This window comes from Martes martes (genome assembly GCF_963455335.1).
Source record: "Martes martes genome assembly, chromosome: 7".
Classification (NCBI taxonomy): Eukaryota; Metazoa; Chordata; class Mammalia; order Carnivora; family Mustelidae; genus Martes; species Martes martes.
The window spans coordinates 135972948-135984077 of NC_137894.1; the positions used below are offsets into that span (position 1 = coordinate 135972948).

At 48.6% G+C, this 11130-nt stretch overlaps 1 protein-coding gene across 1 annotated transcript; it reads left to right on the top strand.

Moving 5' to 3' along the window:
- Positions 1 to 205: 205 nt before the first annotated feature.
- Positions 206 to 9909, top strand: GLRX5 (glutaredoxin 5). Its single transcript, XM_080808853.1, has 2 exons — positions 206 to 558; positions 9258 to 9909. The coding sequence occupies exons 1-2, from the start codon at positions 264 to 266 to the stop codon at positions 9434 to 9436; spliced, it is 474 nt and encodes a 157-aa protein (XP_080664979.1). The 5' UTR covers positions 206 to 263; the 3' UTR covers positions 9437 to 9909.
- Positions 9910 to 11130: the final 1221 nt, after the last annotated feature.

Sequence of the window (11130 nt, forward strand, 5' to 3'; positions counted from 1 at the left end):
TAGGCAGCGACCAATAGGAAGGCCGTAGGGTGCGGCTCTGCTTTAAGGACGGCCTCCAATCTGTCGGGGGCCGGCCGAGCCACATGATTGGTACAATCGAGTAAAGTGCGGGCTAGCGTTTTCCAATCATGTGGAGCAGTTCGGAGCCGGCCCAATGAGGTCCCCCAGGGGGCGGGCCGGGCTGCCGCGGGCCTGGGGAAGGCTGGGGGGCGGGGGGCGAGCCGAGGGCCCGGGCCGTCGAGGGCTCCCGCGAGGGTGTTGGGATGAGTGGATCCCTGGGCCGGGTGGCGGCGGCTCTGCTCCGCTCGGGGCGCGGCGCGGCCTGCGGCGGCCTGCGGGGCCCTGGCGTGCGGGCGGCGGGCTCGGGCGGCGGCGGGAGCGGCTCGGCGGAGCAACTGGACGCGCTGGTGAAGAAGGACAAGGTGGTGGTCTTCCTCAAGGGGACCCCGGAGCAGCCCCAGTGCGGCTTCAGCAACGCGGTGGTGCAGATCCTCCGGCTGCACGGCGTCCGCGACTACGCGGCCTACAACGTGCTGGACGACCCCCAGCTCCGGCAAGGTCAGGGCCCGCCGGGTGGGGGGCGACGGGCCGAGGCCGCTCGGCGGGGCTGGGCTGTGCGGCGCGGGCTCTGTCTGGGGGTTCGAGTGGGGTCGGGGCACCGGCTCCTACGCTGTGTTCGGGGTCGGGTAGGGGCATCGCTGACTTGAAGTGGGTCTTGAGGATCTGGGCATCTGGTACTCTTGTCAGCTTGGACATTGGGGAAGTCCTGGCGGTTCCGCGTTCCCCACGCGGAGCCGAGAGAGGTCTTTTGGGGCCAGATCGCTCAGGCTCGGTCCGAGGAGTGGTGGGGAAAGGGGCCTGGAGGGATCCTGTAAGAACCACTAGAAGGCAGGCACTTTGGGGGACACGCTGAGTGAGTGGGCCTGTCTCCTGGTGCTGTTGGTGGTAGAGGAGGGGCCGGAGCTGCCCTTGTCAGAGGCGGTGGGGTCAGAGGCTAGCCTGGTGCCTCAGGGCTGGGGGTGTCAGGAGCTATCCTGTGTTGCTACAAGGAAGGGGTAGACACAGCTTTTGGACTGGTCTTCGTTGGGATCACTTGGTGTGGAAGGAAGAGGCATGAACTTTATTTTTAGATCCTTGAGGCCAGGGAGGGATTTGTGGGGGTCTAGGGCTTGGAGAGAGAGGCTTGTGGGGAGAGGGATGAGGAATGACCCTTGGGCCCTAGCTAACTCGAGCGTGGATCTCAGGGAACCTGGGGCCAATCACGGTGCGGGCCAGATGGCAACAGGTCCCGTGGCTTGTTGCTGGCTTAGGGGAAGGAGGGAGGGCCCTGACAGCTAATAGTACCTTTTCTGCGGAACACCGAGCCAGGAACCTTGTAAGTATCTCAGTGGGGGAGGAGGACAGGGCCAGTGGAGTACATAGATCTGCTCCTTCTCTAGGGCCCTTGGTCAGAGTTGGTGGAGAAATGGGGAGGCTGTGCCTGCACTTCCTAGAGGGTGGCTTAGTATCCTGCATTCCTGTTAGAGACCTCCAGTAGGGGTCCCGGGATGCCGTGCTGTTCTTTAGTTACAGTGTTCTGAAAACAGTTTTACCGGGCACCAGGTTCCCTGTTATTCTACATGTAGAATTCTAGAGTTTGTTATTATGTACTTAGGACTGTTATTCTGCAGTTGAAATGATCAGTCCTAGTCCTCCCTCCTTGACCAGACAGGCTGGTGTGGCGGAAAAACTTGGGGCTGGAACCCTGCTGCCCCCAGTCAGCCGGGCAACCCTAAGCAAGTCCCATTACTGCATTTTCTTTTTCAGTAAGGGACGATAATGAAACCAAACTTGACAAAGGTTTGATGAGGAAAAATAGAGAAAGTAAATCTTTTTAGAAAGTGCCCATCGTTTTATCTAGAACACAGAAGGCACTCACTCAGCCGGAGGTATTTTATCATTGGGACTTAATGGTTCTCAGAGTAAGTATATTTTCCGCAGATTAATTCCTGGAAAACTCTCCGTTTGGATGGGTGGAAACTAGGAGGACAGAAGGCAGGTTAACATGACCCGCTCTGTGTGATGCTGCCCTGTAGTAGCCTCCTGGCTCTTGTTTGTTTGCCTGCTGGAGTGTCACTGGCTGCTGGGTGCACCGGCACCCAGGCCGTGGGCTGTGTTTTTCGTCCAAGGTGGGGGCTGGGGGGATGGCTGCAGTCTTCACCCAGCGGTGGCTGCTCTGCTTCAAAGATAAGATAGGAGAAACTACTCTGCCGTCGTTCAGCAGGGACCTTGCCACACGGCAGGCTAGTAGGGCTGTTAATAAAAAGTCATGTCATTGATAGCTTGCTTAGTATAAGGTTTTGAGGGTCTTTGGTTTGTGGTTTCTATTCTGTTTATTTTTATTTTTTGTAAATTTATTTATTTATTTATTTTAGAGAGGGAACGCAGAGGGGAGGGACAGAGGAAATTAGGACTCGAACATAGTTTTTTGGGGGACACAATTCAACTCACAGCACCAGTCTTTTTAAAGATTTATTTATTTATTTATTAGAGAGAGAGAGCGTGCGCGAGCATGCGTATGCAGGGGGGAGGGGGCAGAGAGAGAGAGAGAGAGAGGGGGAGGGAGAATTCTCAAGTAGCACCCCCCCCCCAGCCTCATCTGAGTGAGCAGCCACGCTCAGGGCTTGATCCCAGGACCCTGAGATCACGACCTGAGCAGTTGGTCAACCGACGGAGCTACCCAGGTGCCCTCTGTCTCCCATTTAACCTAACTGGAGATGGGGTACACTGGAGTGTAAGAAGAAGGTAGGAGCAGAAGTAGGAAGGTTCACACATAGCGCCGAGCTTCCCGTCTCGTATTTCAGGCTCACGTTCAGGTGTTCAAGCAACAGCAACAAGAATTTAGCCCTTAAATTTTTTGAGCGTTGAGTTTCATCATTTTTATTCCCAGTTTGTTTCATACCAGATTATTATCTTGGGCAATAAAGGTGTTGGGTCTATATTGGACATTAACACACACCTCTTTTGTGGCTTGGAAAAATAAGCATGCATGCCACTATGAACTCTCAGACTGGGGCAGGGTGGTGTGAGCACGTTCCCGTGGTGTGGATGAGTTTAATCAGGGTAAGACTCGATAAAAACACGAACGCTCTTCATCTCTTTGCTCTCTGCACCCTTGAGTTTTACCGAGAGAAGCTGACAGGCTGTCTGATGCTTGCTTTTGCTAGCCACAGATACATCTGTGCACCTTTCCCAGATCCAAGGTCACCGCTTGTAACTAGAGAGGGGCTCCTGCAAAACCGCCTTTCCTTTTCTCTTGTGCCAGAGCTTTATGAAGGGCCCAGAGCCCAGGGAACACCCGGAGAAGCTGTCTTCCTGTTTGGGGGCCGGGTCCCTGAAGTGTGATGCGGAGACAGCTTGGCCTGTGACCCAGGGAACAGAGATGAGTGTGAGGTCTTCCTCACGTCTTTTCCTTCTCCTGTTGACCTGGAAGAACGTAGAAGGTGGCCACAGAGGGACCGGGTCCCAGTAGACAGGTGTCAGCATACCCTAATCCTGGTCTAACAAAGAATCTCTTTCACTTCCTGTTGTAAACATAACATGCTCATTGAAGAAACTTGGAAACGCTGAAGGCAATAAAGGGAAATCACCTGTAATTCTATATCCACCATTATTAACATTTGGATCTAGTTTCTAATCTTTTATTTTTTTTTAAAAAACCACACTTGAAATCATGCATGTCTGAGCATAGTATTTTGCCCTCCCGAAAACGGAACTTGTCTTATGCCACTGCCTGAGGACCCTGTGTATTGCTTATGCAGAGAAAGCTTTCAGTGATTCTTTTTTTAAAGCTTTTATTTATTTATGTTGAGAGAGAGCTAGTGCGCATGTGCACATGAGTTGGGGGAGGGGCAGAGGGAAAGAGAGTTCTAAGCAGGTTCCTTGCCCAGCGCAGAGTCTGATGCGGGGCTCGATCCCAGGACCCCAAGATGATGACCTGAGCTGAAACCAAGAGTCAGACACTTAACCAGTGGGATGCTTAACTGATGGAGCCACGCAGATGCCCCTCAGTGGTTGTTTTAATGAATAAGTAAATTCTTCTTTTATATATACTTCTTTTAAACTCTTCCATGCTCTTAAAAACATAAACACTCTTGGGACGCCTGGGTGGCTCAGTCAGTTGAGCTGCTGCCTTTGGCTCCGGTCGTGATCCCGGTGTCCTGGGATCGAGTCCCACATTGGGCTCCTTGCTCAGCGGGGAGCCTGCTTCTCTCTCTGCCTCTGCCTGCCTGCGCTCACTCTCTCTCTCTCTCTGACAAATAAATAAAAGCAAAAGCAAAAACAAACATAAACACTCTTAAATTTCTGCCTGTTCAGATCATCTGTAGAATGAATAGCCATTATCCTATTGTTGAGTGTTTATTAAGTATTTGAAACTATGTTCAGCATCGGGGAGATTAAGCAACAGAAACAAATCTGTGACACTGGCAAATGTTAGAAGTCACATTAACAAGTGGTGTTTCTGGGCTCGTGTGGCAAATGTGTTACACGCCGCAGATGAGAGTATAAAAAGGTACCAACACATTGGAGGAGTAACTGTCAGTACCGGGTCAAGTTGAAGGTGAACATGGCTGAAGACCCAGCTGCTTCACTCCTGGGCACACAGTCTAGATTGGGGGTTGACAGACTTCCTTTGTAAAGGGCCAGAGAGGAAATACTTCAGTCTGTGCGGACCCCACAATCTCCATGGCTCGGATTCCACTCTGCTGGGGTGGTGTGAAAGTGGTCGGGAACGGTACCTGACGGATGGGTGTGGCCGAGTCCCAATAAAACTTTATTTACAAAAATAGGAAGTGGACCACAGATGGCCCACACGCCATAGTTTGCCACCCCTTTCTCCAGAGAGGAAGCCCCTGCGTGTGAGTTAGAAGGCAGATAAAAGGATATTCATTGACGTGTTGCTTGTAATAATGAAAGATTAGCAAGAGGGGGTCTTGGTCTCTTAGCAGACTGGATAAACAAACGGTAGTGTAGCCCCGTGGTGGGAAGCTAAATTGTGGCTCAAACGAGCTGGATCTAGATGTCATCCATGTGACTGTGTCTCGGAGAATGCAGTGTTTAGTCGTGAGGTAAATTGCAAAAAAAGGAACTACGGCACGATGCCGTTTGTGTTAAAGCTGTGAGACGGTCCCCCGTGTCATGGATACACGTGCAGTGTGAGTATGATTCGTGGGCTGGGGTGACTTGCCAGCCACAGGCCAGAGGCCATCTCTGCCGGTCTAGAACCTGGCCTTCGGACTCGTAGAAACCTGGATGGAAATCCAGGCTCCACCACTTGCCAGCACTGTGACTTTGGTCAGATAACCTCCCCGAGCCTTGGTTTCTTCATCTGTAAAACAGAGAAAATTGTGCAGTCCCTGTAGGACTTTTGCAAAGGTTAAGTGAGGCTATGTGTGTAAAATACTTAAAGAGTATGAAATTCAGAAACCCTTAGCTCAGCAAATGAGTATTCCCGTGCTGCCTGGCCACAGGATTGGTATTTTTTTCTGCATTCGTCCCCGTTGCGTGTATTTCTCAGAGGAGCATGATGGAGGGACGGCGTAGGGGACGTCGCGGTGGGCAGAATCTCCGCCTGGTACCTGGAATTGTGGGAGTTTAACCCCATCGCCAGTTAGATCTCATCTCATCTTCGCAATAAATCCTTAGTTATTCCCACGTTACAGGCAGGGAAACCGAGGCTAAGAGAGTAGCAGATTGATCTGACCCTGCATTTAGTTACAAGCTGGCAAGCCACAGCCCGCTGACTCGGAGCCAGGGCTCTGTTCGCTGTGGCGCTGGCCCCTGGGGGGTCTGCCTTTCCCTTGCCCGTAGCTCCATGATCTCCCGTGGTGCTGTCGGAGGCGGCCCTGTGACTTGCCCAAGGCCGGGTTGATCTGCATCAGATTCCGAAGCTCCTCCTATGGTGAAAATCTCCCGGGGAGAGAGGAAAGCTGTAGTGGCGCTCCTGTCCTTTGTTGTCCAAACTGGGAACAAGTCTAATATTCTGAAACGTGATGAATTTTGAAAAGTCCCTTTTGAAAGTTCTGGAAGGGAACTTTCTAATACCCTTATTTTTCCCCCCACTCTGGTTTGATGCTTTGGAATACTCATTTTTTTAGTGGGGCAGTAGGTGCCTGTAGAACTGATTTTGTAAGACCGCCTCCTTCCTTACTCCCAATTTCTAGTGTCACCCCGCTTTATAACTTTGCAGTCAGTATTTTTTGTCCCAAATTGAATCGTTGGCACTTGTCATCTGTAAAATATGATTACCATTAAAACGCATTCTTGGATACGATTTCCTAATTTTTCAGTTTCTCTCTCTGATTCTGAGTTACTTGGAGCGAAACTTGGAAGAGCTGTCATTGTATGTTACAGTTTTTGAAACTGAAAAAGTGAGAGAACTTAGCCATGTTTAAACGATTACATATGAATTGATGGGATTCATTTTCATTTTCAACTTATGAACAGTGGTCTTTTATTCTTGGAAGTTACTTGCTTCGTGCTATAAGAATCACTTGGCTATTTCTTTCAATATTCAAACCTGTAATCAGACTTTTAAAAATAAGAAATAGTATTTTTTCAAGATGCCAGAGCTCTTTGCCTTGGTATCAGCTGCCTCTAATGCTTGTTACCCTAAAACCAAAGAAGCAGGTAAGTTTAATTTTGATAAACTATCCGCTAGTCGGCACCGTAGCCACTCTCACATGCCATCATGGGCTCTGGAGCCAGGTTCTCCTGAATTCTTGAAATACAAGTTATTAGGCAAGAGAGCATGGCCCCAGGGTCTGGAAGAAATTTGTCTCCCTTGCATATGACTGTGTTGTGTCCGATGTTCAAGGTGGTTGGAAAGCCCACTTGTTTGGTAGTTTTAACGGTGACAGTTGATTCTGGTGACGTGTCCTCTTCCCTCTAGTCTGGACATGTGATCTGTAGCGATGTGCTGCTTAAATGAACGAGATAAGCCTAAAGCTTTGAGTGAGTGTGGGACTGTAAACGTGATTGACAAGAGCAAAGTATTCTACTTCTCAGAGATTTCAAAAAACTGCTTTTTGGGATTGGATGTATGTGGTTGGAGTGAACCTCAGATGGCAAATTTATTTTCATTTTTGGTGTGTTTCATAAATTTCATTTAGGCAGTCACTGAAAGAATCAGATATTCATTGTCTTGGAAGGCTTAACACAGTGTATTACTAGTGGAAAAATCCAGATAGAAAATCATGCACATAAATGGTTTATGCACACAATATAGAAGATATTTAAGAAAGTTTCCAAGAATTATGACTTCTGTGCTGAGTCATCTGTGTTGCACCAAATATCAGAATTCAAGATAAAACTTGAATTCATTGAGAAATTCTAATAAATCTAGATATTTGGCACTATAACGACATTCTGATGGTTAATGGAATTTTCCCTTTTTTAGTAACCCCCGTACCTCTAGCTGATTTATTTATTTATTTTTAAAGACATCCAAAGTGGCTTAGAAGTGTCCTTTTCTGGGGGTGTAGTGTACAGCATGATGACCTTAGTTAATAATACTGTATTGCACATTTGAAAGTTTTTGAGAAACTAGATCTCAAAAGTTCTCATCACAGGAGGAAATCTTGTAACTGCATATGGTGACGGATGGTAACTAGATTTCCTGTGGTGATCAATTTGTAATACATACAAATATCAAATCATTATGTTGTAGACCTGAAATGATACAATGTCATATGTCAATTACACCTCAAAAAAAAAGTAAAAAAAAAAGTACGTTTTTGGGGGCCTACGATATTGTAACCCTTTCTCTGTAGAGGAAGTCTGGAGGAGAAAGATAAAGCCTTGGGAGGGGGGGGACTTCTCTGGTGCTCTGGTTAGAGCAAAGTCACTATTTTTTTTAAGAAGGTAGTGACTTTTAAAAGAGAAGAAAACATTATTATCTTAGGACTTGTGATATGAGTCAAATGGGTGATTTTATTTGGAAAACAAGTGATCATAAGTGATAGGATATCAAAGACCAGTTTTGGTATTTTTAGTTTTATTTACACGAAAACCACCACTTGAATGATTTTTAATTTGCGTAGTATTGTATTTTGTTTGAAGAATCTGTTGACTTTTCTGTTTTATTTTGTCTGCTCATTTTGCCCTTTTAAAAGTACCTTTCTAGCTATAGAGATATAAAAATAGCAAGTGTGGTCTCTAGTGGTTAATTCTCCTATGGCATGCTTTTGCTCAGCCTCTCTTTACAGCACCAACACAGATGTTTTATGGATGGATGGATTTTTAAAAGTGTATCTCATCTGTAGGAAGGAGGTAGAAGAACACGAAGAAAGAGTAATCTTTTGTCTTAAGCCTGAAACCACATTTACTTCCTCCTGTCTTGTTAAGACCATCAGCCTTACCGTCCGGAACTGAACAGAGTGGCCGCCTGGCTGGGGTGTCCTAGGAGGTGCCACATCTCTGTGTGTCCTCAGAACCATTCGCACGGTTCTTAAGGTTCTTGTCCTTGAGGACAGGGAGGGGGGTCTCTCTCACCACATGGACGTTAGTGGGGCTTTGGACCTTTCCTTGCTTTGACTCAGTGACTGTGAAATCTGGGTCGAGCCCCATCAGCCTGCCCCACGGAGAGCCCGTCCAAGGGGCTAAAGAGGGTGAAGGCTCCAGGCTGCCCTAGGAAAGAGATTGTTCTCGGGGCAAAAGGGTTATTAAAAATAAAACCCAGTGATGCAGCATCTTGGTGGTGTTCCCCAACCCAGATGGGCACAAGAAGCCTGAGTGAGGCCTGCCTCGCTTGGCAGACTTCCTGGGATGGACCCACGTTAGGCAGTCCCTTTGGAAAGGAAGTCATAGCGTTGAAGTTTTGTTGCACGGAGTCCGTGACTGCAGAGGAAGGCGGGCCATGGCATCCACCAGTCGGGTTCTCTGCCCTCGGTCCCTGTTCACCGTCTGTTCTCTGTCCGGGGAGAGTCTCACCTCCCCAGTGCTCAGGAGAACGGTGGGAGGTCGGGGTGGAAACAGGCGGACAGTTGAGCGACTTGGGGCGGCCTCACAGTCGGTTATCAGAAACAGTAGGGTATACATAGTTGTCCAGTTTTCACTAAAGCTCCCACTCCGTGGCCGACACATGGTTCCCCGAGGATGGGAGGGGAACTCGGTGGGGGACCCTGGGTGTTCTATTGGGAGCCGGGAGAAAACGGATTGCACCACGCAGAGTTCAGCTCTGAGCATCTCAGTGACACCTGCGTGTTCTTTCCCCGCAGGCATTAAGGACTACTCCAACTGGCCCACCATCCCGCAGGTGTACCTCAACGGCGAGTTCGTGGGCGGCTGTGACATCCTCCTGCAGATGCACCAAAATGGGGACCTGGTGGAGGAACTGAAAAAGCTGGGGATCCGCTCAGCCCTTTTGGATGAAAAGAAAGACCAAGACTCAAAGTGAGGGCGGCCCGGGGCCTCCCCGCGCAGCAGGGGGCTGTCGGCGCTGAGAGCCGCTGCCAGCAAAGCCTTACCGAGTCTGCTGTTCGCTCTTCGGACGGCCGCTGCTTGCACGGGTCCCCCTGCTTGTCAGCAGTTGGGGGGTTTTGGTGTGTCTGGGGTTTGGGCTGCGAATATTCGATTGTGAACGTAATTATAACCACTGCACTGTAATAATTCAATGTTGTATTATGATATTGTTGTAAGCAAAATCTGTTCTCATATTGTCATCTGCTCTTTGCCTGATTCAGGAGTAAAACCAGGAGCTTTTAAATGATCATTATTCATGAATCCTCTGCAAATGTGTCAGTCGGCAAAGATAATACCCCCCCCCCCCTCCAATTTTTCGTAGCTTCTTCTGTTCACGAAAATGATGGCCAAGGAAGAAGATGTGGGAACTGGGGTGCTGTTTTTTAAAAATAAACTGTCAACTGAGGGATACCGTGTGCGAGTTGTTAATTCTGAATGGTGGTAAGTCTGTCCCTCAGTCTGCTCGGGCTGCTGTGACAGAATACCACGGACTGGCTGGCTTGTAAACAACACGTGTTTACTTCTTCAAGTTCTGGAAGTTGGAAGTCCAGGCTCAAGTCTCCAGCAGATTAGGTCTCTGGCGAGGGCTGTGCCCGCCTGGTTCATAGGCTCCTCTTCTCCCTGTGTCCTCACGAGGAAGCTCTCTGGACTCCCCCTTAGAAGGGCGCAGATCCCATTCACGAGGACCCTGCCCTCCTCATCTGCTCACCTCCCAAAGAGCCCCCCCAAACCGCCACTCTGGGGGGTAGGTGTCAGCACAGGAATGTTGAGGGCACACAGACCTTCAGTCTGCAGCAACTAAGGAGGTTGAATGCCTGTGACCTTTTCTTTCTAGAAATTAAGAGTGATTCTTACACTCTTCCGTTAAATTTGACATGGAAATTGCCATCAGACTATGGTCTAATTTCTCGAGGGAAGGTAAGTGTCAACACTGAGTGCTGTTGACGGTGCAGTTGGCGGCCTGGGTGTTGTGCCCAGAAGTAAGGTGGCTGAGGCTAGGGGAGGCAGCCCCACTCGCCCACTTTGGAGGGCTGGTGCTCTGCAAGCCGCACTGCCATCAGCTGGGGAGAAGTCACCCGCAGGCCTCCAGAGAAGAATCTACGTGGCACTTTCTTTCTTAAGAAATACAGTGTTTACATGATACTGTGTAGAGAAAACCCTAAAGACCACCAAAAAACTTCTAGAACTGATAAAGGAATTCAGTAAGGTCGCAGGATGCAAAATCCGTTGCATTTCTGTATGCTAATAATGAAGCAGCAGAAAGAGAAGTTAAGAAAACAGTCCCATTTATGCTTGCACCAAAAGTACCTAGGAGTAACACTTAAGCAGGTAGGTGAAAGATTTGTACTTCGAAAACTCGGAGACGTTGATGAAAGAAATTGAAGACCTCACAAACAAATGGAAAGACATTCCTCACTTAGGGATTAGACAAACAAATATTGTTAACACGCCCATGCTACCCAAAGCAACCTATAGATTTAATGCAATCCCTATCGAAGTACCAATAGCATTTTCCACAGATTTAGAACAAATAGTCCTAAATCTGTATGGAACCACAGAAGACCCCAATTAGCCAAAGCGATCTTGAAAAAAAACTGGAGGTATCACAGTTCCAGATTTCAAGTTATA

Coding starts and splice junctions, on each gene's coding strand:
- GLRX5 (XM_080808853.1), top strand. CDS start 264: ATGAGTGGATCCCTGGGCCGGGTGGCGGCGGCTCTGCTCCGCTCGGGG. Junction 559..9,257: donor CGACCCCCAGCTCCGGCAAG/GTCAGGGCCCGC, acceptor CTTTCCCCGCAG/GCATTAAGGACTACTCCAAC.